The sequence below is a fragment of the Sarcophilus harrisii genome, chromosome 5 (genome assembly GCF_902635505.1).
Source record: "Sarcophilus harrisii chromosome 5, mSarHar1.11, whole genome shotgun sequence".
Classification (NCBI taxonomy): Eukaryota; Metazoa; Chordata; class Mammalia; order Dasyuromorphia; family Dasyuridae; genus Sarcophilus; species Sarcophilus harrisii.
This window is the reverse complement of record NC_045430.1, coordinates 9,419,245-9,446,105: the sequence shown is the minus strand read 5'-3', so window position 1 is coordinate 9,446,105 and position 26,861 is coordinate 9,419,245. Positions and strand designations below refer to the sequence as shown.

The window sequence follows — 26,861 nt, the reverse complement described above, 5'->3', positions numbered from 1 at the left end:
ATCCAGGGGAATGGCACCCCCTTGTAGCCAATGTATCTTTGTCCAATTGGACGATCTGTTTGGATGGAGAGGATGCTTCAGAACGCCTTGGATTTGATCCAGCTTTTTCTTGTGAATTTTGCAAAATCCATGGGGAAAACTTGCTCAGTGAGCTTCCTAGACGACCTGAAAGTGAGGGTAAATTGTAGGGGATTGGGGAGGAGCATCCACCAAATTTAAGGCGCCTCCTAGCAATAAGTGTGCAAGACATCCTAAGACAACCTGACAACCTCTGTAGCAGACAGAGCATTAGAATTGGAGTAGGGTCTTATTATTAGCACTTATTAGCTCAATGACATGTAATCTTCTAAGACACAGTTTCCTTCCCTATGAAATGGATATAATCTCCCTAAGTTGTTGTGAAACTCAAATGAGATCAGGGAGAAAATTTGATTTGCAAATAAAGTCAAAAGATGAGGAGTTGTTGTTATTATTATTATTTTTTCTCTTGTTCTTACCTGATATGTGGGAGAGAATATTTTAGGGATTTGTCAGTCTCTCCTGAAATGCCTTCCTCACGACCCCTCCCCACCTTAAAAGTTAGTGGCTGATCCCATGTCAGTTGACTCAAGTCCATTCCTAAAAGGGACAAAGTGAGGGTGGGCATAGGATAGGGGAGAAAACAGGGAGGCTCTCCCACCTTGGGTACTCCAAAGCTCAATCCCCCCCCCACAAAAAATGTAAGTTCCTGATGCCAGTCTTCAAAGAGCCAAAGAAGACATGTTCATCTCAATATTCAGAGAGACTTGGGAGAGTAGAAAGCCTCCAGAAGCTTTTGGCCTTTATGACTTCAAGAATAACCTTTTTTCCCTCTTATTTCATGGGCAATCTCTTCCTATATTGGGTACTTTTTTTTTTTTTTTTTTTTTTGCCTTCTTCACCCTGAATTCTCTGAACCAGCTTCCATTCTCTGACCTATTTTATTTTTGGTAAAGCAATTGGGGTTAAGTGACTTGTCCAAGGTCACACAGCTAGAAAGTATTATATGTCTGAGGCTGCAAATGAACTCAGGTCCCCCTGACTTCAGGGCCAGTCTAGCTGCCCCAATTCCCTGATTTCTGGTGACACACATCTCCCTTTCTTCCAAGCCAACAGCCTTTTCCTCCATTCTGTTCTTTTGGATACTCACAGTCCCTATTGGCAGATGGCTACCATTCGGGACAGAGGGAGGAGGATGGTCCATCACTTCCCACCTCCAGCCCAATCAGAACCCCCTATCTGTGGAAGATCCCATGTTCTCTAGCTGGAATGGCCCTTTCATCTCAGGTGCTCCTTTCCATAAAGAGGGCGCAGAGTGTTGAGCCAAAGCTTTCTCAGGGGGCAGGTTGTCAGGAGTCCACTTCAGCTCTTCAGAGGTACATCTTCATGACCTCTGAGGTCATAGGGCAATAGCGGGAATAGAGACGGGCCAGCAGTACCTTAGAAGTGACCTCAAAGCTGACGCTCTGGCTCTTCTTGTTCCATACATGGACCGCATAGGTCTTATTCAGCAGCGTGTGGAATTCCTGTGAGCTGATGTCTTCGAAATACCTCTTCCAGTTTTGCCACGTGATGGGGTAGAAGGCTTCCTGGGGCAGGGCATGGACCCCTCTGCAGCTCCGGCGATCCTGAAGGCTCTGACTCCCGCACCACTTTTTGAAGACGCGGGTCAAGAGCTGGGGGCCCTGGTGGCCCCAGATCCACCCGTTATAATGATCCACAAAGTCCTGCATGCAGAGGTAGATGAACTCGTGTTTGGGCTCAAAGGCCAGGAAGGCCCCATTGAGCACGTACTTGGACTGGATGCCCAGGACGTTGGTGAAGTTCTTCAGATTTTTCAGCACGATGAAGTCCGTATCCAAATAAATCCCCCCAAACTTCCACATGATGGCTATTCTGGCAGCATCTGAAACGGTGGGGACCAGGTACGGATGCCATCTTTGGTTGAGAGAGGCATACCAGCTGGCTAAAGGGGTGCCCTCAAAAAGGTTGGCCAGGTCCAGTGGCTGGAATTCCACATTGGAGAAGCAGCTCAGCAGAGAGATGCCCAAGTGCTTGGGGAGGGAAGAGTTCCTGCCAAGCAGGCCCTTCATGAGGACGACAATCCTGGTACCAGGGTGAGTCCTGGAGGCCGACTCCACCGAACACATGAAAAGGAAGTTGGGGTTGGTCCGATCGGAAGTTTCCACAAAGAAGATGTCCCCCGGTGGGGCAGGGGGCTCACCCAGGATCGGAGAAGGCGCTGAAGAAAGGACGAGGGGGCACTTAACCTCGAGAGGCAAGCTGCGTAGCTGGCCCTTGTATTTCGATTCTGCCATCCAGTAGATCATGATAGAGACGAGAAACATGAGCTTGAAAATAATGGCTAACAGCGTGCACGCTCTCTGGTTGGTGGACCCTCGGAGGAACTTCAACACACACATGGGCTGCTTGAACATGGTCTCCAACCATAGAGAAGGACTTCTGAGAAGAACGGGGGATCTGCAAAAAAAGTCACACAGTGAGGAAAGGCTCCCCGAAAGTCCACGACAAGAGACATTCATTTACGACATATAAAATTATAGTTGGGCTCTGTTAGGTACACCATCCCCTGTGACTACTAATGACAGTGGGCCTTTCGGTACCATTCTAAGGATTTCGATGTATTTAACATGTGTAAAGGGGAAGGGATTCATTGCTTCTTCCCTCCCACTGCCCAGTCCAGCAAATGATATTTCAAGTCTTCTGAGGAAGGTGAGAGAAACCATGAAAGATTCATTCCCTCTCCTCTCTGTACAGTCAGGCTTGATTGAATTAGAGCAAAGCTGGCCATTGGTTGTTGGAATACTGACCATACCCATGGTGTGGCCTTTAAAAATCAAGGTATGTAGCAGCTTGGTGGTACAGAGGGTAGAACACCCTCCCTGAAGTCAGGAGGACCCGAGTTCAAATCTTCCTAGCTGTATGATCCTGGGCAAGTCACTTAACCCCAATTGCCTCAGAAAAAAAAAAAAAAATCAAGAAATACTCTAGGGAATAAGATAAGTTACCTCTGAGAAGTGACAAGTTGTACAAGGTCAAATTAATGGTAAAATGATGGGTTTTGATTATTGATTGACCAAAAACATATTCTTCATAAGCCCCCATTGAGGAAGGTGTAAAAACATCTTGTTGAACGATCAGATGCAGATCTGGTTCTCTGGGCGCCATATTTTGGCAGGGCTCCGGGGTGGAGGTGGGGGGAGGGTAATGAAAGTGAGGAGAAAATTGGACATGGGAAGAAGAGGAAGCATAACTGAGCAGTTCAGCTTAGAGAAGGCGGTTGGGAGGAGTGCACATGCTATGGCCACCACCTTCAAGTATCTCAGTGGTCGTTGTAGGCAAGAGGGATTTGGGTTGTTCCATTTGGCCTCAAGGAGCAAAAATTAGGGAGAGCAGGGAGAAGTGACACGGAGATCCACTCCACAGCAGGGAAAAGTGTCTCCCCATCAGGGAGAACGTGAGAATGGGCAGTTCTGGGAGGGAGGAAGTTCCCATCGCTCAAGGTCTTCCAGTGAAGAAGAATGGATCTTCAGTGTGAGGAACACCCAAGGTGGGTTCCTGCCCAGCTGCGGCTCAAGCTTGGATGCCCTTCCAGCCCTGGGAGCTTTTGCCTGCACTTGTTGTTTCATGTAAGAGATGCAATTCGAGAACACAGTGAAGGAACTGGGGAAGAGTAGCGTCCAGGGGGATGTGATTGTTGGCTTGACTTGTTTATGGATTAGATTACTCTTTCTTCCCAAGTCCTCGAGGTCCGGGGATCAGACAAAAGTCAGAATGATCAGCGATGGCCTGGAATACAGCGGATAACCTGGGCGTCTCCAGTGTCCGACCGAGCTCCGTGCCCCCCATGGCACCTGCGTCAGCCATTTTCGTGGCCATTGAAACATTCTCCTTCACCCATTCTGCCAGGGGAATTCTCCACCTACTTGGAGCAGACATCCTATTAATTTACCCGTGGCCTGTTGGTTACCTTCAGCCCGGTTTAGCCCATCTGCCAAGACGATTTTATTGGGGTGTGTTGCCCGTGTGTGCTACTTCTTGGAGCCTCAGGTGAGACATGGGTGAGGTGAATAGCCCTCTCACCAGCACACCTCCTGAATACTGTGTGTGCACGCTCATGTATGTATAACAAAGGTCCTCTTCAGTGTATCATGGACTTAAGAGATGGAAGCACCCTTAGAGAGCATGGCGACCAAAACTCATTCTACTCATCAGAAAACCAAGGCCCAGGGACAGGTAATGATTTGGTCAAAGTCACCTGGCTAGGGGGCAGCTGGATGGTGCAATGGCTGGAGCACCGGCTGATTTCTCAGGAGGACCAAAGTCACCTGGCTGGGGGGCAGCTGGATGGTGCAATGGCTGGAGCACTGGCTGATGTCTCGGAAGGACCAAAGTTGTCTGGCTGTGGGGCAGCTAATGGTGCAATGGCTAGAGCACTGGCTCATGTCTCAGGAGGACCAAAGTCATCTGGCTGGTAAGTGGCTGAGTGAATTTGTTCATTAATGTTCAACTCCTACAAATTGACAGTGGCGAGACAACGGCTCCAGATGGCCAGAGATGATGGAAATATCGATTCCACCAAAATGACGGGGAAGAGGATCAACGCTTCAGACAAAGACTGTTTCTAACAAAGTCAGGAGCTCCCTTGGAAGGGGTCAGCCAGGGAAGCGGCAGCTACACAGTGCCAGGCACAGAGCACCACGGCCCTAAAGCCAGATCTGGCCGCAGACACTCACTAGCTGGGCAAGCCACTTCACCTTGTCTGCCTCAGTTTCCTCATCTGTAAAATGAGCCGCAGAAGGAAATAGCCAACTACTGCAGTAACTCTGCCAAGAAAATTCCAAATGGAGCCACAGAGAATGACTGAAAGCACTCGACAAGAGTAAGGAAAAAACTACAGACCAGCCCCTGATGGTCCTAATACATCCTGGCAAGGCCAGGAAAGTCTTTACTGCCTGTCAGCCAAGGGAGCCCAAGATATCTGTGGCCAGGATTGCTCAACGCCAGACGTTTCCCAAGAAATCTCCCGAGTTTCCCAGTCCTCCTCTAATTTGAGAATATTTCTAGGGGATTGTCTGAGTATTCCTAAGAGCTCTGTCATCCTCTGTCTCCTGGGGAGTTCAGCAGGGCAGATTCCCTCACTTTGTTTATCTCACTTAGGATCAGAGCTTCTGGAGCCAGAAAGGGCCTTGGAGGCCGTGGAATTCAGCCCCATCTCCCCCTTCTCCAAAACACATTTTACAGAGCAGGAAAATGAGACCTCGAGCCCTCCCCAGAAGTCCCTTGCCCAAGATCACCCAGGTTTCTAGGTCCATGGAGCTATAGAAACTTTGACATTTTAGTCTAAACTTCTTTTTACACATGAGGAAACTGAAATTCAGGTCACCTGGGCAGCAGAGGTCCTTCTTCCTTATTATAACCCTGGGACATCCACATTGCAAGGATCATTGCCCCTATTTTGCAAATCAGGAAACTGAGGTAAGTCAGGTGACTTGATGCATCCAGTAAAGGGTCTCTCGCGAATCCAAACTCAAGAGCCGTTCCATTCTGTCTCATTGCTGCTCTCCAGGGAAGACTGGAACAATTCCGGGGATGGGGGAAGGACCCCTACAAGAAGAGCCATTGGCTGAGGTCTGAATTTGAGCAGGGCCCTGAAGAGCAGCATCTCCCTCCCCATGTGGCCAGAGATGGGATGTTTGATGTCTGAAATCTCAAGGGCGGGGGGAGAAAAGCTAGTTTCTCATCTTCCATCTGGGTTGAAAAACAAGAGCCTTCCAGTAAATAGATGGAAGATTGATTTTGGTTGGGATGAGAAGAGGGGAGGGGAAAGAGAAATCTGCCGGCTTCCAGTGGCTTCCTTGGAGTTGGGAGGAAGGCTCTCTCTGGGCACTGGGAGAGTCCAGGGACGTCTAAATAGTCCCTACCCAGAAATCTGCCCCCAAACAATCCAGACATGCTTTCAGTGAGAGAACTCCAGTGCTGGGAACTCACTATGTTCTGGGGCAACGCCTGGGGCCTGAAATGACTCTGAGTCAATTAATTTTTTCACTTTATTAATATTTTTTAATTTCAAATTTGAGTTACAAATTCTCTCCCTCCCTCTGGCCCTGTCACACCCATTGAGAAGGCAAGCAATGATACTGATGATACATGGACACCCATTTAAAATATATTGCCTGATACTTGTAGAAATATATACAGAGGAGTTGCACACTTTTAACATATATTGGATCACTTGTCAAGTGGAGGAAGGGGTGGGAAAAATTGGAACACAGGGTTTTGTGGGGGTCAAAAATTATCCATGTATATATTTTGAAAATAAAAAGTTTTTGATGCTGAGTGAAATGAGCAGGACCAGGAGATCATTATATACTTCAACAACAATACTAAATGATGACCAGTTCTGATGGACCTGGCCATCCTCAGCAACGAGATCAACCAAATCATTTCCAATGGAGCAGTAATGAACTGAACCAGCTACGCCCAGAGAAAGAACTCTGGGAGATGACTAAAAACCATTACATTGAACTCCCAATCCCTATATTTATGCACACCTGCATTTTTGATTTCTTCACAAGCTCATTGTACAATATTTCAGAGTCTGATTCTTTTTGTACAGCAAAATAACGGTTTGATCATGTATACTTATTGTGTATCTAATTTATATTTTAATATATTTAACATCTACTGGTCATCCTGCCATCTGGGGGAGGGGGTGGGGGGGTAAGAGATGAAAAATTGGAACAAGAGGTTTGGCAATTGTTAATGCTGTAAAGTTACCCATGCATATATCCTGTAAATAAAAGGCTATTAAATAAAAAAAAAAAAAGAAAATAAAAAATTTTAATTAAAATAAATAAATAAATAAAAGAGATTGCTCTATTAATCATGGAAAAAAAAGAAGGAGGGAGGGAGGAAGGAAAGGAAAGAGAGAGAGAGAGGAGGGAAAGGAGAGAAGGGGGAAGGGGCAAGGAAGGGGGGAAAAGAAAGGAGGAAAAGAAGGGGGAAAGGAAGGGGGAGAAAAGAAGGGGGAAAAAAGGGGGAGAAAAGAAGAGGGAAATTACTGTTAAGAATTTTAATTTTTTTAAACTCTGTGGAAAGGCCAATACTGGGGTCATAGTGGCAAAATGTATAGCAATCACCTCAAACTTATTCATGATCTGAAGATCATTGAGTCATTGAGCTTTGAGGAGTACTAGAGAGCTCAGCAAAGGTGACAATCTCAGGGAATGCATTCAAACTCTCTCTCCCCATTCTTATTCATAGGGACTTCCAGAGAAGGCTGTGGAAAAGGGGCCAGACCTAGAATCAGAAGGGTCTCCAGACCCTTAGTTAGGCCTTCCTAAGTCCCAGCATAGAGTTCTATCCACAGAGCCACCAGCCGTCCCATGAAGGAGTTTCCATAAGGAAACTCCCTCCTTACCTCCCCAGAAGTGATAAATTCAGGGGCCAAATTGAACAAAATTATGCTTGGGTGGGGCTAATAAAAATATTTGATTTCCTGGATTCTGATTAATTGCTGTGAGAATTTTAATTTTCTTTTTTCCAGTCTGGGAGGTAAAGAAGGTATGAGAGAAATAACCATAAGGGAACATGTCATCCTTCAAAGCTCGACTCTGGAAAAGCTCTCCCAATTCCTGGAACTCTAAGTGTTCTCTTTCTCTTCATATTTTCTCACCTCATTTTTTCCAATAATGAGGCAATCAATAAACATCTATTAAGCACCTACTGTATGCCAAACAATGTATTTTCTATACCTTTCCTCTAATCATCTTTTTCTGTTTTATGCTTATTTATAAAAATGTCACCAGTTCCTAAAAGAGTGCATTTTAGGAAAAGAACATTCCTGAATTTTCTCACTGAGTCCATATTTGTGGAAAAACATGCCCCAAGTTTGTGGGGGAGTTATCTCATTACTATTTTTATTATGTCATTAAAATGAATATTTGTTACCTTGTTCTAACTGTAAAAATTATCTTTGTAAGTGTAAAGTATCTTTTTTATTAAAAAAAAAAAAGCTAACATTCTAGAAAGAATATTCTTTTACCTTGTGCTAATTTGTAAATTATCTTTGTAATCATAAAGTACCTTTTTATTTTAAAAAAAAAAGCTGTCAGATTAGAATAAAAATAATTACAGCAGTGGGGGCTTGTGAGCTCTGGGTGGGAGGGGAAGCTCAGAAGGAACACCTGGTCTTTCTTGCTGTAGCTCTTTAAGAAAGGGCAGTGGATCAAGTGCTGGGCCTGGACTCATTTGTGAGAGTTTGAAACTGGCCAGTTTCTGGCCATTACTTCACCCTGTTTGCCTCAGTTTCCTTATCTGTAAAATGAATTAGAAGAGATTTTGAAATGGCAAACCACGCCAATGTCTTTGCCAAGAAAACAACAACATCATCTTTAAGGAAGTGTTATGTGCTAGAGCCAGGAAGAAATGTTTCTGTGAAGGAGAAGAGCATGGGCCTGTTAGCCCTTTGCCATATTTGGTGAAGGGAGCAAAATGCATTTAAATAGAGCGGCTGACTCAAAGTTGGCCCGGAACCAGTGCCTGAGTGGCGTCCACACCAGAGTCCATTATACTGATTTCATGCCAAACCAAGCATTTTCCTGAGTTACTCCCCAAAATTATCGTCCACTTAGTCTCAGATCTGGAAAAGTTGAGAAATCAAATGCCTCATTTTCCAGGTAAGGAAACCAAGTCAGGGTCAAAGTCCTGTGCTTTTTCTGAAACCTTAAAATTTTTTTTTGGGGGGGAGGTGGGGCACTTATGGCATCTGTGGGGAGGGGGGGAACTTAGAGTCTCAAAGATCCATGCCATGCTTTCCTTGGGCAGGTGTGCTACCCCCCCAGGGCAGAGGACAGAGCCCCCCTTTCTCACAGGGTAGCCCACTGTGCTCAGCCCCCCACAGCAGGCCTGAAGGGACAAGGCCGGGGTCTTTCTCACCAGCTGGTGACCCTGGGACAGCTCCTTGGGCCCAACAACAGTCACCTCTCACCAACAACCCCCAAGTCTAGTCTCCCCTTATAAATCCCGACTGGTCCCTTCTCCTGATTCCTGCTTGAGGGCCATTCCCAGGACCCTCCCTCTCCATCTCCCCTTGCAGAGTTCCTATTCCTTTCTCTTGGAGCAGAAACCATTTGCTTCTACTCCTGCATAGGACTTCTAGTCCTACGACTTCCTGAAGGCCCCAAGTAGCCCTCCACATAGGGCTCTGGACTGAATGCAGACCCCCTCCAGCTTCCTAACCCAGGCTCCTCCTAGGGTGCAACGAGACCCAGCCTGCTCCCCATCACCCTGGCCCTCTCCTTCCTAGATCCTGGACTCCAGGAGGAGCCAGTTTTGGCTAACAGCTCTTTGGCTGAGTCCCCAAGGATCAACTCTTCTCTCTCCCCATCACAAGGGGCTGAGAAATCAGAGGCCTCAGCTCCTCATTTTAGAGTTATCTCCACCCCCTCCCTCCCAAAACACACACTCATTTTGCTCTACTTCAGCTGTAAAATGGGAATAATAAAAGGCCCTTTGCAAGCTCTTAACCCTCCTGGAAGCATAGTAAAGACGGGGTTGGCTGTGAGGGGATGATTGGTGTGTGTGCCCAAATGGGGTCCTACAGATAGAAAGAAAAAAAGGGCAAAATAAAAAGCTGCCGCCGGCCCTTAAGGAGTTTAGATTTTACTGGGAAGGAGTGTATATGCAAAGCAACAGCAAGTAATTTCAAGAGTGCTAATAATTAGGCAACTGGGGATCCTGGAACAATGAAAGCCCCATTTTTGGACTCTGAACTCCAGATGTCAAGTGGACAGGGCATTTTCTCCTCTGCACTGCCTGTTCCATAATGCTTGGCAAGTTCTGCCCCCTCCCTGGGCCTCAGTTTCCCCAACTGTAACACAAGGGAGATTGGGCTGCCCGATCCAAGGTGCTCCCTAATTCTAACCCATCTACGAGGCAGATCCAACCCGGTCACCCTTGAGCCAAAATCAGAAACACTCCTCCACGGGCAGGAGCTAATGATCAGTTAGAGAAAATAAAACCCCATCTGGTTCCTTTATTTTCTCTGTCATGAGAACATGGGCAACAGCGGAATTCCCCACTGCCACTTCCAATTTTGAGAGCACTGAATGATTAAATGCTGTTTGGGGAGGGAAGCTCATGAGTCCTGTCTTATGAGAGCAGGGAGCCAACCTCCTGTGTGTCGGGGAGCTCTGGGGTTGGTGGGTGAGCGTAGGGCAACCCAACCCAGAAGCATGGTCTTAAGTGTGCCCCCCACTTGATAAAGAAGTACAAAGGAAGCCAGTTAACCTGAAAGAGTTTAAAAAAACAACCGAGTTCAGAGACTGTGGGTTCAGAACCCCAGAATGAGCAGACCCAGATGGATCGACTTCTTGGTCTACCCCTGGCCTTCTCCTCTGGGTGGAAGACCTCACCCCTTATATACCTCAGTGAAAGAAACTGCCATCACTGCTCTGTCCAGCTCCACGTTCCCTTTCTCCTCCCAGATTCCCCTTGAGATCGCCCACTCCCCTCTCCCTTCCAGGCCCAGGCCCATCCCTCTCCTTCTGGGCTGCCTTCAGCCATATCAGGATCACCCACTCTCCCAGGCTCTCTGGCTGTTGGAGAACACGTCCGGATACAGTCTTTTCTCTACCTGTCAAGCTGCTCCTTTGCTGGCTGAGCCCTGTCCTAGGTGTGGATACATGAATTATATATGCTCCAGCCTCCAAGACCTCTCCACTCTGAGCATCTGGTTCTAGTGCCCAGCTCCACGCCCCTCCTTCCTGCCCCTACTCCCCTCCCCTCATCCTCTCCCACCTGAACTCCATCTTCCTCTTCGGCCTCCCTGCTCTGGCTCCCTCCATCCTCCTCCAACCTCTCCTAGGTGATCTGCCAGAACTGCTGAATGGCCGAGTCACTGATCATCTGTAGGGTGAGGAGCCATCTGGAGCATTACTGTGGGCTGCCTGGGTAAGTCAAGGACCCAGACATTTGGACCACCGCATGAGACAAGGGAAGGGAGGCCGGAGCCCCTGTGCATGACGGGGCAGAGGGGGATAACAAGAAATGCATGCATTAAAGAGAAGCGGAAATCCTAAGGGCCCGGTTACCCTTGAGACCCAGGACAGAGAAAGAGAGTGAATCAGAGGCTTCTAAACCAACCAGTATCCTGGAGAGATCTCACACTCAGCATGGTGAACCGTAATTTCTCCTCTTCCAGTCTTCCTTCCTCGGGTGGAAAGTACCACCATCCTTTCAGCCTCCTCACTCCTCCCTGCCAAATCCCGACATCTCTGCTCCCTCCATTCCCATAAGCCCTGATCACCTCTCACAGTAACAGCCTCCCCCTGGCCTCAGCCCAGGCCCTCCCACACACAGAGGCCAAAGTAATTTCCCTTAATCATTCACATCCCAGGATGTCATTAGCCAATCAACCCTGCATCTCGCACTGCTTTGGGGATAAACTAGAAGCTTCTCCATGTTAAAAGGCCCTGCACAGGCTGGTCCCTGTTCCCCGTCCACCCGCCCTGGACACTCTACTGCCATTTGGCCAAACTGCCCTCTTGGAGGATACTCTGCCTAAGCCTGGGACATACCCTCCTCTACCCGCCTCCCAGAGCCTCGAGCTCCCCCAGACCCTCCCGGAAGCTCTCCTGATGTCCCCTAGTTACCAACACCTTCCCTCAGAATGACCTTTTGTCTACCTTCTATTTATTTCTCTGTGTATTTGTTGTTTGATAATGTAAACTTCTTGAAGTTTTTTTTTTTAATATTTTTTTTTATTTTATGGAATGGTTCTCTTGGGAGAAGGGGGATGAGAATGGACTAGAGGATACTATGGTAATGTAAAAAAAAAAAAAAGAAAGAAAGAAACAAGCAGTAATTAAGTGTCAAAGTAGAGAGATCGATAAGCCTAGAATCAGGAATCTGAGTTCAATTTGGCCTCAGACATTTACTAGCTGTGTGACTCTAAGAAAGTCAGTTTGCCTCTATTTGTATGGTCCTGAAGCCATACGTGAAGATTTTGGGATCATGAAGAATTGGATACCACTGAACAGTAACATAAAACTCAAAAGAAGATATCACTACAACTCATTTCTAAAAAGATGGAAGGAAGGAAGGGAGGGATAGCAGTAAAGGAGATGGGTCATCAAGACTATATTTTATGACAGGAAAAGATAATGATAAATGGTGGAGGGGATGTAGAAAAACTGACACTGATACATTGTTGGTGGAGTTGTGAAATGATCCAACCATTCTGGAGAGCAGTTTGGAACTATGCTCAAAGGGCTAACAAACTGGGCACATCCTTTGATTCAGCAGTGTTTCTACTGGGCCTGGATCCCAAGGAGATCATAAAAATAATCATAATCATACTCATAAGAAAGAGAAAAGGACCCACATTGCAACAATATTTGTAGCAGCCCTTTTTGTGGTGGCAAGGAACTGGAAACTGAGTGGCTGCCCATTAATTGGGGAATGGCTGAGTAAGTTATGGTGTATGAATGTAATGGGATATTACTGTTCTGTAAGAAATGACCAACAGGATAATTTCAGAAAGGCCTGGAGAGACTTACACGAACTGATGCTGAGTGAAATGAGCAGGACCAGGAGATCATTATATACTTCAACAACAATATTATATGATGATCCATTCTGATGGATGTGGCTCTTTCCAATAACGAGATGATTCATGCCAGTTCCCATATACTTATGAGGGAGAGAGCCGTCTATCCCCCGAGAGGACTGTGGGAACTGAATGTGGATCACAACATAACATTCTCACTCTTTTTGTTGCTGTTCACTTGCATTTTATTTTTTTCTCATTTTTTCCCTTTTTGATCTAAATTTTCTTGTGCAGCACGATAATTGTGGAAATATGTATAGAGGAATTGTACATGGTTAACATATATTGGATCACGTGGCAACTGGGGGAAGAGGGAAGAAGGGAGGAAAAATTAGAACACAGGGTTTTATAGAGGTGAATATCAAAAATTATCCACATATATATTTTGCAAATAAAAAGCTATATTTTTTAAAAGGGAAAAAAGTATACTTTAAAAACTGCTCCTACCCTTTGATGCAGCAATACTACTACTAGGTCTGTATCGCAAGGAGATCACAAAAAAGGGAGAAGGAGCCATTTGCAATGGCAAAGAATTGGAAATCAAGGGGATTCCTAGCAACTGGGAATGGCTAAATAAGTTGTGGCACATGAATACAATGGAATATTATTGTTCTATAAGAAGTGATGAGCAGGATGATTTCAAAAAAGCCAGGAAAGACCTACATGAACACATGCTGAGTGAATTGAGGAGAAAGGGGAAAACGATGTGCACAACAACAGCCACAAGATTATGTGATGCTCAATTATGATGGATTTAGCTCTTCTCGGCAATACAACGATTTAAGACAATTCCAAAAGACTCATCCATTCCCGTCAAGAGAAAGAACTACAGAGTCTGAATGCAGATGGAAGCAGACTATTCTCACTTTCATACATACTCTCTCACTTTTTTTTCTTTCTTATGGTTTTTCCCTTTTCTTCTGATTCTTCTTTCACAACATGACTAGTGTGGGAAAAGGTTTACCATGAATGTACAAAGATAAGCTATATCAGATTGTTGTCTTGGAGAGGAAAGGAGGGAGGAAAAAAATAGAAATCAAAGTCTTATAAAAGTAAATATTGAAAGTTATATCTATGTCATTGGAGAAAATAAAATACAATTAAGTGGGGAAAATCTAAGCAAAACAAAGAAATGGGATTTTTTTAAAGTGTATTTTATAGATTTGAATTTCTATTGAGAGACAGCATAGCCTAATGGGCAGAGCGCTGCACTTACACTCCTCCTGGTGGAAGGAGGGGCTTTTTCAGTCTGGCCTTGTATTCCTGGTGTCCAGCCCCATGCATGGCACACAGTAGGTGTTTAATAATTGCTTGTGGGATTGGAGTGGAGAAGTTCCCAAGCTACAGGGACATTAAGGTCCCCAGCTCAAAGCCTTGTCTTTCCAAACCATTGAGCACCAGGGAAGGTTTCCTGAGACTCCCTGTCACAGTTTGTTCTTCTAGACCAGTTTCTAGCATATTAAAGCCAAACCCTGGCCCAGAGATCACAGGAACTGAGTGGGAGCCCCAGAGATTGGGAGATGAGAACCTTGCCTGAGGCCCCAGGGATTCATTAAAGGTCCAATATCCCAGTGCTGGGAGAGAGCAAGGAAGGGGAGTGCCTCCATTTTTCCTGCTGGACAGCCCAGAGCCAGTGAATTCCTCTCTCTCAAAGCCCCTGACAACTCTTAATGCCTGAAATGGATCTCAGTTGCCTATAAACTCAAACTAGCTAAGTAGCTCTGCTGACCACATGGGGAAATGAATGACTCCTACCATTCACTCCCTTCCTCCCCAAGGAGATTAGAGAGCTACCTTTGCAAAGGGAAGTTCCACATCAGAAGCACTCTACACTGGAATAAAAAAATGAATAACAACTGACGTCTAGAGTATTTCTAAGGTTTACACACCCATTCCCCCAAAGTGGGGGAAAGAAGGAAGTATGTGTTGGTGCCTACTATGTGGCAGGTACTGTACAATTACTGTCTCCCAACAGCCCGGGAAGGAGGTGCTATTGTTATCTTTATTTTACAAGTGAGGAAACTGAGGCAGAGATGAAGCGATTTCGCCATAGTCATCCAGCTAGTAATAGTCTGAGGTTGAATCTAAGATTCCAAGCCCAACTCTTTCTCCCCTGTACCATGTAATGAGAGGGAAAGTGGAAGATGACCGAGAAGACTCTATAATAACTTTTTATTATTATTTTCTGGTTTTTGCTTTCCTTGAGTTTGCCAAAAGATTCCACTCCACAGCCCAAGGTTCATCCCTCAGAACTAAAAATGACCAAAAAGAGAGAAGAGAGCATTTCAGGAAAGTGACACAGTATCAAGTCTGCATATGGGGGTGAGGAGATGGGGAAGGAGGTAGGTCCTAGGGCCACAACCTGTTTTTTTGTTTTGTTTTGTTTTCATTTCAGAAAAATTAACTTTCCCAGAAAGACTTTGGAGATAGGACATTGCCAAGAATAATTTCACTCTCAGATTGGCTGGTCCTTGGCCTCTATCCAACCCTGGCCATCACACATGATGCTTTCAGTGCCAGGAAAGATTAAATAAAATCATCAAACTTTCCCCACAATTCCATTCCCAGATACCTCTCGACCAAAAGCAACCCTTAATAGCTTTGAGACTTTAGTTGAAAGAAAGAAAGGAAGGGAGGGAGGGGGAAAGGAAGAAGGAAGGAGATAGGAAGGAAGGAAGGGGGAAGGGTTCAGGAAGGAAGGAAGAAGGGAGGAAGGAGGAAGGAGGAAGGGAGGAAGGAAGGAAGGAAGGAAGGAAGTTAGGAAGGAAGGAAGGAAGGAAGGAAGGAAGGAAGGAAGGAAGGAAGGAAGGAAGGAAGGAAGGAAGGAAGGAGAAGGAGGAAGGAAGGAAGAAGGAGGAAGGGAGGAAGAAGGAAGGAAGGAAGGAAGGAAGGAAGGAAGGAAGGAAGGAAGAAGAAAGGAAGGAAGGAAGGGGGAAGGGAGGAAGGAAGGAAGAAGGGAGGAAGGTTGTTAAATTTGACTTTAAGTAGAGGCTGGAGAAAAATCCTTGACCAAGTTTTCTAGCTTCAATTAAGACCAAAATTAAAATTAAAATAACAACAACAGCTTTTGATATAATAAAGTTTCCTTATTCTTAACAATGTCCAAATTCCAATGTGTTTCCTCTTTCAAAAGCCACTGGGGAAAACCAGATGGAATCCTTCCAAACCTCCTAGAACACATGAACGCTGGGCACAAGATCCAATGGTCAACCTTCTGGGCTTTTATTTTATTACAAAATAACATAGTTCTATAAGAAATGATCAGCAGGCTAAAGAAAGACCTGGAGAGACTTAACATGAACTGAGACTAAATGAAGTGAGGAGAACCAAGAGGACATTATATATGGCGACAACTAGATTATGTGATGATCAACTGTGGTGGACTTGGCTCTTTTCACCAGTGAGATGTTTCAGGGCAATTCCAATAGACTTGTGATGGAGAGAGCCATCTACATCCAAAGAGAGGATTATGGGGACTGACTGTGAATCACAACATAGTTTTTTCATCTTGTTTTGTTGTCATTTGCTTGCTTTTTGGTTTTTTTTTCCTCTCTTTTGATCTTATTTTTCTTGTGCAGCCTGATAAACAAGGAATTAGTTTTAGAAGAATTGCACATGTTTAACCTATATTGGATTATTTGCTGTCCAGGGGAAGGGGAGAAGTGCAAAGGGGGAGAAAAAAATTTGGAACACAAGAGTTTTCAAGGGTGAATGTTGAAAACTATCTTTACATGTATTTTGAAAAATAAGAAGCTTTATATACATATATATATATATATATATATATATATATATATATATATATATATATACACACACACAGACACACACGCACACGATAGAAATGACATGGTTTAATATTTAGTATGGGCAGGCAGTATGACCTGGTGGACAAAGCCAGATTTCGAGTCAGAATGACTGCATTAAAACTCCGACACATTCACTGTGTATTTTCCATTCCCATAATCACCAAGTCACTGTTTATTACTATATATTTTAGAGGAAATGCCCTCAGACACCTCAAAATTCAAAGTGTCCAAAATGATTCATTATTTATTATTCCCCCACTTCTGGGGAGGAAATAGTCCTGCTTTCAACCCCAAGTTCTCCGCCCTGCTGTCATCTTGATACCTCACTTGAACTCACCCCACAGGTCCAATAAGTAGAAAGTCTACACGAAAATGGTTTTCTTGTTGCTTTTCAGCCAAGAGGCTCCACCTCCCAAGTCAACAACAAAGTACCCTTCCTTCCCCTTCCTCCCTGATTCCTGGTGGATTATGTCCTATGAGAGTAGATACTGTTTCACTTTTATATTTGTAATCCTTCCATGTAGCAATCGAGGCACAAGAAACACAGAAGTCTCTGAATCACAAAATCTGGCAATGGAAGAGACCAAAGCAGTCCAACCCCCAACCAAAAAGAAATCCCTTCTATAAACAAGCGATCATCCAGTCTCTTCCTGGAGACCTCCAGGGAGGGGGAGCCTGTTTCCCTTGACAACAGCTGGTTCCACTTTGGGAAGATTCCTGGCCCCGCTTCCCGGGGCCAAACAGGTCAAGGAGGGACAGATTTAACTTTTCTCAGGCACTTCCCTAGGTCAGAAAGAATTTTTTTGGTATTCTTTCTGAGGGAAGGGGCTAGAATTGGAACCAGTACAATTCAAGTTCAAATCTTATACACTGACTAGCTAAGTGATTCCAAAATACATCAATTCATCCCTTTCTGCCTTAGTTTCCTTATCTGTAAAATGTGGGTGATGATAGCACCTACCTTTCATTATATTAAAAAATTGGGGGGCAGCTAGATGGCACAGTGCTTAGAGCACCAGCCCTGAAATCAGGAGGACCTGAGTTCAGATCTAATCTCAGACCCTTAACACTACCTAGCTGCGTGACCCTAGGCAAGTCACTTAACCCCAAATTGCCTCAGAAAAAAAAAGGCAAGGTACTTTAAAATTTTAAAATTAACTAGAAAACTAAAGAAAAATCAAGCAAAATATTATAATTATTACTGGGTCAGGAATTCCCTCTCGGATTTAAAAAAAAATTCTCAGCAGAAGGAAATTTCTGCTTAAGGTTGATAAAAGTGAAAATATAACTGGTATTTTCTAGTCCTAGTTCACAGAGCTCCTTGAATACCATCTCCCCGATCCTCTGTTACCATTTCCTGCTCCAAGACCTATGGTAGCAGAAGGGACTTTCTAGGAGTTCGTAGACTGAAGAACAAAGTCCCAGAGCCAGCTTACTCTCCTCGCCCACTCGCGCCCACTTGACATTGGGCAAGTGGTGGAGAGAACTGGACTGTGAGTCAGAAGCCTGTATCCTATCTTTTCCTCCTCCTTTTGTTCAAGAGATGTTTGACTTACTGAATCTCTGACAATTATTTGCTTTCTTTTTGGGGAGGAGGGAATGGGGTTAAGTGACTTGTCCAGGATCACTTGCTAATAAAGTGTCAAGTTTCCGAGGCCACATTTGAAGTTCTCCTGAGCTAGTGTTCTCAGCACAGCAGCACTTAGATACCTCTAGTTATTTCCTTATCTGTAAATGCAAGTAGGTTAGAACAGCTTAATGCCTTGTATCTGGAACCCCCAGTAACCCAGGTAGTCGGTTTCCCTCCGATATTGCCTCCATCCAGAAGAAGGAAGCTTATCTCTAAAAAAATATCCCTCGGAAGGATTTGGCCCTTTCCAATCTAACTAAAACTAACTCAGACAAGCATAAAATGGAGGGAGGGAGATTTCGAACTGGGAGGTCCTAGTCATGGGGGGTGGGAGTTTTCTGGAAAGGAAAAGGTTTCCAATTGGAAAAGGAGTGGATGCCCACCAACTGGAGAATGGTGGAATAAATTGTGGCCCATGAAGGTAACAGAATATTATTGTTCTATAAAAATGGTGAACAAGCTGATTATAGAAAGGCCCGGATAGATTTACATGAATTGACACTGAGGGAAACAAGCAGAACGAGGAATGCATTGTATACAGTAACGGCACAATGTGAGACGATCAGCTATTGATTCTTCTGAGCGGTTCAGTGATCCAAAGCAATCCCAGTAGGCTTTGTACAGAAAATGCCATCTGCATCCAGAAAAAGAGCTAAGGAGTCTGAATGTAAATCAACACATGCTAAATTCACTTCTTCTTTCTGGGTTTTTTTTTTTTGTTTGTTTGTTTGTTTTGTCTCTCTATTTAAAAAAAAAAAAATCTCCCTCTTGCTCCGATTTTTTTCTCCCAACATAATACAACAAAACAATAAGTATTCAAAGGAAAAGGTTTCCAGCATATGATGAGATCCGAACTGAGAACCCACCCAAAGGCAGGTGGGAAAAGAGAGTATTGGAGACACAGGGCAAACTGGAGTAAAGGCAGAGTCAAGAGTTAGAGAGACATTAAGGAGGCTGGCTTAGGATGTCAGAGGACATGAGGGTGTGGGGGAGGGATGCTGGATAGACTTATTATGGAGCAACTTCTGCAGAGGTATGTTTGATCCCGGAGGCAATAAGGGAAAGGAAGTTCAGACTAGAGCTTTGGTTTAAACCCTTTGGCAGCTGAATAGAGAAGGATGGATCAGAGGCAGAGGGAGATGCATGAGGCTGAGATGCAGTGAGAAGCCAGTATAGAGAGGGGGCAGAAGCAAGAGGAAAAGGAGTTAGCTGGACAAAGTATTGGAGAAACACATCTCCTAGGTTTCCTGGATGACTGGGCACCTGATGCTACCTTGGACAGCAACAGGAGTGGGATGCTGAGCACCCAAGTGGGAATCCTAGCTGAGGAAATGCTCATTTACCTAGCTATGGAGATGAGTGACCTCTGTCTCTAGTCCTGGGCCTCAGTTTCCTAATCTGTAAAGGGAGGAGGTTGAGGTTGGACATCCAAGGCTCTTCTATCAGTCCATAGGCATTTAAGCTCTCACTGTTATGGAAGCATATCAAAAATTGTTTTAGTAAAACTGAAAATATTATTTCAGAGGAACAGCAATCTTTTCTAGAATTTCCTAGGAGAGAGAATTCTTTCTAGAGTTTTCTAGAAAAAGACTCCTTTCTGGGTAAAGCAAAAGGTCTTAGAGAAATGGATTAAAGGTGGAAATCCAATCAACCTTTGAACAAAGAAGGCTTCAAGTATTTAGGCCAGGAAACCATGTGGTATCAGGAGTCACTCACTTTCTTGAGTTTAGTTCTGATCTGAAACACTTCCTAGTTGTGTGCCTCAGTTTCCTCATCTGTAAAATGAGCTAGAGAAGGAAGTGGCAAACCATCCAGAATCTTTGCCAAGAAAACTTTAAATTCAATCAGGAATAATTAATGAGACTGGAACAAACCAACTAACAACAAAACTTGGCCAGGAAAGGGCAGCCTCTTTTGCCCAACTCAGGAGGAGATTAAAGAGTTCCTCTTTTGGTTCCAAAGAGAGTAAAGACTGTGTGACCCTGGGTAAGTCACTTAACCCCAATTGCCTCAGCAAAAAAAAAAAAAAAAAAAAAAATCAAAGAGATTAAAGGGATTGAGGAATCTAATTGAACCTTTGAGAGGAGTGGTCCATGATGGAATAGGATGGATGTCCAGGCACCAGGTACTCAACTAATAAGTAAAATGTAATAATACCACTCCAGATGATTTTGTCTTTAAATTCAAGATGTCTATTGACTATAAAACTATTTCCCCCTTTAAACCAGATTCTCCTGCCAGGAAATTTACGCAGCTGCATAGTTACTTGGAAAAGGGCTCATTTTCACACATGAACCAGAACAGATCTCCCTGGCCATAGCCAGGTGATTGTGAGAAGAACATGTGTGGGTCCAGCTAAGGAAAGGACTAGGTGTTTATACTGTGAAGAAGAGCAGTCTTGAGTGTGGTTCAAACCTTAGTAACACAGAGGAGGAAGGATGGAAGGAAGGAAGGAAGGAAGGAAGGAAGGAAGGAAGGAAGGAAGGAAAGGAAGGAAAGGAAGGAAGGAAGGAAGGAAGGAAGGAAGGAAGGAAAGGAAGGAAGGAAAGGAAGAAAGGAAAGGAAGAAAGGAAAGGAAGGAAGGAAGGAAGGAAGGAAGGAAGGAAGGAAGGAAGGTCTGTAATAAATAGATGATCATCTGAGACATCCAACTGGAGTAGCATGTAGGATGGAGGCCTAGGAGAGGAGGACCAGGGCTCTGTGAGTGCTGTGGGAGAGGGTGATGGAGCAGAATGGAGGATTCCATCCATGGGAGGGAGAAGAGTTCCCAATGGGAAAGCCTAAAGGCTGCCGAGGAGAATAGCCTAGGTTCTTTGGAGGAAGGGACAATCTGATCTATTCAGAGGAGAGGATGAAGGTTCTGGAAGAATGATAGGGAATCTGGAAAGTCTCAAAAGAAGAAAGTTTTTGGTTAAATCTGCTCAGCCTCAAGACCAATACTCTAGGACTCTTTAAATCCTGAATCTATAGAGGTCAGTTGTGGAAAAGGGGTGAAGGTGGGAAAGTCCTCAGGGGGAGGATGGTTCCAGTGTCCCGGCTTCTCCCTACTATCAGGGCCAAGTCTGATTAGCCTCCCCTTGACTGTTCCCACATCCCCATCGAATGGGAGCACAGCCCCACCCCCAATGGAGCTCAGGTGCTTGTGGGAAGAAGGGAGACTACACCTCTAACTCTACCTCTCCAGAGAAGTGGTAGCCACTGGGGATGTTCTTTTAACCCTGGAGACCGGGAGAGGGAAAAAGAAAGGGAGAAAGAGAGGGAAAGGAAGAAGAAGAGAGAAAAAGAGGGAAGAGGGAGAGGAGAGAAAGGGAGAGAGGGAGAGGGGAAGGGACAGACAGAGTGGGGACAGGAGAGAGAGAGAAGGAGAAGAAAAGGGAGAGGGAGACTAAAAGAAAAGAAGGAGAGAGGGAGAGGAAGAGAAAGGGAGAGAGGGAAATAGGGAAAGGGACAGAGAGTGGGGGCAAGAGAGAGGGAGAAGGAGAAGAAGAGAAGAAAGGGGAGGAAGAAAGGGAAATGGGGGGAAGGATAGGAAGTGGGGGCAGGAGAGAGAGGGAGAAGAGGAGAGAAAGAGGATGTGATTGTTATGCATTCAGGCCCACCCAGATATCACCCAAAGTGATAAGTACCAACTTTATATTGCTGGATGTCACAAGACAGTGACAAGAGTCCAATATGGAATCCCTTGGACCGAGTGGTCCTGAGACCCACAGAAATGAGCCCCTTGTACTTTTCCACTCCCTAGGCTGTGAGCTTTTTGCCTGGATGAGTTCCTGACTTGCCGCAGGGCCCTTGAGCCATTTCTGGAGCTGCTGCCTTAGTTATCAATAGATCTTTCCATCAGGGTGTCGACCTCTTAAAGAAACTCAGTCACCTGAGCTTCGCTGGAGACCTTTTCTACCTCTTCCTTGTCTGGCACCAGTTACCTGTTCTCAAGCAAGCCCATTCTTGTGGTACAGGAGCCACCAGAACCCCAGGTTTGACCCTGCTCCCTCCCCACCTCCCCACATGTGGAGACAAACCTGTGGCTTTATGTTGTCACATAATATGTGCAGAAGATTTATTGGCCCCTCTTGCTGAGTCATTGCAGAACAAGAAAGCTCCTGATTTTCTCCTTCCTGGAGCACTGATTTTCTAGATATCCAGAGTCCTGGTGTTTGCTCTTTCCCGAGCCACCGAGTCATGAAGGTCAAATAAAGTCCAATCCAATCAATCATCATTTATCTAAGGGTTTCCTGGTTGGCAATCTGAGCTGGAAGAGGTCTTGGATCCAGGTGGTATCATGGGTGAGCATGCTGCACACACTTATTAGTCACGGCAAGCCGCTTAATCAACCGTCTGCCTCAGTTTGCTCCTCAGTAAAATGGGAATGATAAAAATGGCATCTGCTTTGCAGAGCCATTGTTGAGGATCAAATGAGATACTATTTGTAAAATGCTACATATATACTAGCAGGGATTATTCTTAACAACAGTAACCATTAAGAAATGAATGCAATTTTGTTTTCTTTCTCGGTTTTTCTTTTCCTTCCTTCTTGATCTGATTTTTCTTGTGCTGCAAGAGAACTGTATAGATATGTATACATATATTGGATTTAATTGCATTTCAACATATTTAACATGTATGGGACTACCTGCCACTAAGGGGAGGGGATGGGGAGGAGGGGAAAATTTGGAACAAAAGATTTTGTGGGGATCAATGTTGAAAAACTACCCATGCGTATGTTTTGTAAATAAAAAAATGAAAATTAAAAAAATAAAAGAAGGAAAAAAGTGAGTGGGCAAACAAACAAAAAAAGAAAAAGAAATGAATGCGAGTAATAGGTCTATTTCAACAGTAATGTTCCGGGGTGATCCCTTGTGGAATCCCAATGACTACTGGGGAATCATTACATATATTATCTTCTCCTTCCCCTCCCCCATCCTTTGACAAATGGGGAGGAAACTTGCTCTCAGGAAGGAGTCAAACCCAGGTTCAGGGAGATTATTTGAAACAGTGGAACAGGCACTGGATCTGGAACCAGGGTTCTGAGTTCTGCTATTCACCAGAAATCCTTCCCCTTTTTCTGGACCTCCTTTGCAATTCAGGACAGTCGGGAGGTTGGCCTTTGTGGGAAGGGAGCCTAACCTAACACCTAACCACCTAACAAGAGAAGCCCCAAATGGGGCCATGATCTAGATAGAAAACATAAGCTCACAAAGAAATTGGAAATGAAATCTCAGTTACACTCACAGGAAAAAGTTCCCGATTGAGCAAAGATTGAGAAAAAATGTGCAATTAAAAAAAATTGAGACAATTTTGATTCTATAAAACTAAAAAAGGTTTTTGGCAAATCAAACTGTGTAATTAAGATTAGGAAGGAAACAGTTAAGTAGGGGGAAAATACTGGATTAGTGCTGAGAACCTGCCATGTCAGACAGAGCTGGAGACAGTTCTCAGAACATGGAAGGGGCTCCTTCTCTACCTCTCCTGGTCCTCTACACAATCTTTCGATCTCTGCCTTCCTTTCATCCAGTCCCCGACCACAGTTGATTTACAATTGTTTTTTTTTATTATTATTATCATAGTTTTTATTGACAAAACCTTTGCATGGGTAATTTTTCAACATTGATCCTTGCAAAAACTTCTTTTCCAACTTTTCCCCTCCTTCCCTCCAAGCTCTCCCCTAGATGGCAGGTAGTCTAATACATGTTAAACATGTTAAAGTATATGTTAAATACAATTTATGGATATATATTTATACAGTTCTCTTGCTGCACAAGAAAAATCAGATTTAGAAAGAAGATAAAAATAACCTGGGAAGAAAAACAAAAATGCAAGCAAACAACAGAAAGAATGCAAATGCTATGTTGTGGTCCACACTCATTTCCCAGTGTTCTTTCCCTGGGTGTAGCTGGTTCTACAACTGTTATAACCTTGAGAGGAAGGTGCTATCATTAGCCCTATTTTGCAGATGGGGAAACTGAGGCCGGAGCAGAGAAGTGATTTACCCAGGTGTCAAGAAAGGTACATTGAACTCGGGTGTCCCAGACACGGAACTACTTATTTGCGTTAAGTGCCTTTGATCTTACCCCAGGCTGTTTTGTCATGCAAATGAGCCCTTCACCTAGCTGCTCCCTTCTCCAATCTCCACCCACTTCCTAGCTAACGATTCCTCACCCGCCTCTCACAAAGCTCAGATGTCTCCCAGCCTCAAAGAAGCCACCATCCCTGGTAGCTGTCCTGCCTCTTGGGCAAATCCCAGGTCTTCCCCTCCTGTCTCTGACCTTTTGGAATTAAGCTTCCGGTGTCATTCCCACTGATGCCATCCCCTCCTACAACACCAGAGATGCTGCACTTTCCCAAACCACATCTCAGAGGCTCCTCCACAGAAAAACACCTTTGAACTTTCACCTTAAACTCTCTCCTCCAGGGTTAGCGAAACCTGCTCTCTCTGGGTTCTTCCCCATCTCATCGGCTGGAGCTTCTTTGCTGGACCACCTGCCCCCAGTGGCTCTCTCTGGGCTCATCTACTTCTCCTTTTCAAAGTGTTGTTCATGACTAAATTTGTTTTTGTTTTGGCAAAGAAATGCCATTTCCTTCGCCAGCTCATTTTACAGATGAGATTTTACTGAAACAAACAGGGTGAAGTGACTTGTCCAGGGGCACACAATTAGGAAAAGTCTGAGACTGACTTGGAGACTTCCTGAATGCAGGTCTGGGGCTCATCCAGCCACCCCTTTCAAAACTATGGGTGGCCCTTAAGACTTTGTCCGAGCCCTCCACCCCTTTACACACACTCTCTCTTAAGGACCTTATCCGTTCCCATGGATTCATTATCTTTTCTATCCAAATGAGTCCCAGACCTCCTGTACCCAGTCCCACAACATGCACTGCCCAGAGAACCTTTCCAACTCTGTGCCCAGCAAACACACAAACTCAACTCGTCCAAACCAGAACTCAGTGGCTTTCCCCTAGTCAGCCTCCTACTATTATCGGAGCACGGGCGGCCCTGCCAGCTGCTTGGGGGGGTCGGTGACTCCATCCCCACCCTGGGGATTCTGCTACCGCTCAGGTGTGACCAAGTCACAGCACATCCATCCCAGTACCTCCAAATCAAAGGGCGAATCTTGGCTTTGGCATTTAAAAACCGGTCCAAGTCACCTCCCATCTTTTCCCTCCTGCTTCGTGATATGATTCTGCTTCATGGTCTCTGCAAATCAGTCAGGCGGGCCTTCTATCTAGGTCTCACACCCCTTACACCATCTCTGGGAATCCTTTCTCTGTCAGAGGCTCAGCTTCCCACAGGAGGGCTTTCCCCCCCCCCCCATATATTCACATATATACATGTCCTCCCAGAAAGTGTAAACTCCCTGAAGACATGAATTAATTTTTTTGCCTCCCACCTGACGATTAGTGGGCTTGTAATACACTTGCTGATGGATTTTGATCGGATAATTGATGGGATGGCAATGATAGAAGGGGAGCTTAGAACATGGAATATCGGAATTAAAGGGAGCTTTGGAACCTGGAATATCAGTACTGAGAGGGAGTTTAGAACGGGGATTGTCCAAACTGGGCCGGAGATTAGAGTGGGAAATGTCGAAATTGGGAGGGAGTTTGGAACAGGGATTATCGAAAGTGGGACGGAGAGCAGAATGGGAAATGTCCAAACTGGGAGGGAGTTTAGAACAGAGAAAGAACGTCGAAGCTGGGAGAGAGTTTAGAACAGAGGACGCAGAACAGAGGAGTGAGCGAAATGTCAAATCCAGGTCAAAGAGACCTTAAATCAGAGAGTGTCAGGTGAGAGGGACCTGAGAACAGGAAAAGTTAGGATAGATATTGTCCGGGCAGGAGAGGAGCGATTCAGTCCATTTTCCTTCCATTAAGTCGTGCCGTGTGTGCCAGAGCGGGCACTAAAAGCGCCCCCGTCCCCGGGGAGACAGACCGCTGATCTATCCCTTCACGTTCCCAGACGGATAAACTGAGACCCAGACCGGGTGGGCGAGCGTGCCCTTTCAAATGTCAGCTTCTGTAGCGTCCCCTCAGACGGACTCACCCCGCCTCCCGCGGCCCGGGCCCCCTCCTTTACTCACAGGTGGTTTCAGGGTCCGCCGCACCCCCAAGATTTGGGGTTGTTTTCCTTTCCCCCCTCCCGCGGCCCCGGGCTACAGCCCCCATATCCCTCAGCGCGCCCATCTCTCGGGCCCGAGGGCGGGACCTTCAATGGCAGGGCGCGGTCCTTTCCCAGGGGATCCCCGCGGACCCTTCGAGGCGCCGAGGCAGCTGCGTCCAAGAGCTAGAAGCAGCCGCTGGGGATCCCCGGGGGAGCGCTAGGGGTTGTGGGGGATTGGATATGTTTGCGTAAGAGAGAACTGGATTGGGGGGGGGGTCGGACGTGGGGATGTGGGAGGGGGTTCCCCGGGACCGCGTCCTGCCCCTGACTCTGCCCCGCGGCCGGAGGAGCGGGAGATCGGGGGTCCCCTGGGGCCGCGGCCCCGTCGCCGCTCCTCTCTCCAAGCCCCGAGCTCTTTGAAGTCCCTCCCCGGGCAGCCCCGCTCACCTCCTCCGGACTGGGGCTCCGAGGACCGGAAGGGAGGGGGCTCCCGGGCCTGCCCCCGGCTGGGCTCCACTCTCCTCCCCCGGTCCGTGCCCCGCGACCGCTGCGTCCTCAGCCTACTGCCTCCGGCCACGCGCGGCCACAGCCCCGGCTCCGATGCTCCAGCTCCGGCCAACTTGTAGCTGCAGCCCCGAGCTCAGCAGGGCGCCCCGCCCAGCCCCGCGCCCTCCCCGC

General features: G+C 45.8%; 1 protein-coding gene across 1 annotated transcript; it reads right to left on the bottom strand.

Annotated features, from left to right (window-relative positions):
- Positions 1–887: 887 nt before the first annotated feature.
- On the bottom strand, positions 888–26,861 carry A4GALT (alpha 1,4-galactosyltransferase (P blood group)). The gene is made up of 2 exons (XM_031940537.1): positions 26,631–26,861; positions 888–2,499 (listed from the first exon to the last, which is right to left on the bottom strand). The coding sequence occupies exon 2, from the start codon at positions 2,454–2,456 to the stop codon at positions 1,389–1,391; it is 1,068 nt and encodes a 355-aa protein (XP_031796397.1). The 5' UTR covers positions 2,457–2,499; positions 26,631–26,861; the 3' UTR covers positions 888–1,388.

What these genes read in the sequence shown, in the direction of transcription:
- A4GALT (XM_031940537.1), bottom strand. Translation starts at nt 2,456, where the DNA reads ATGTTCAAGCAGCCCATGTGTGTGTTGAAGTTCCTCCGAGGGTCCACC.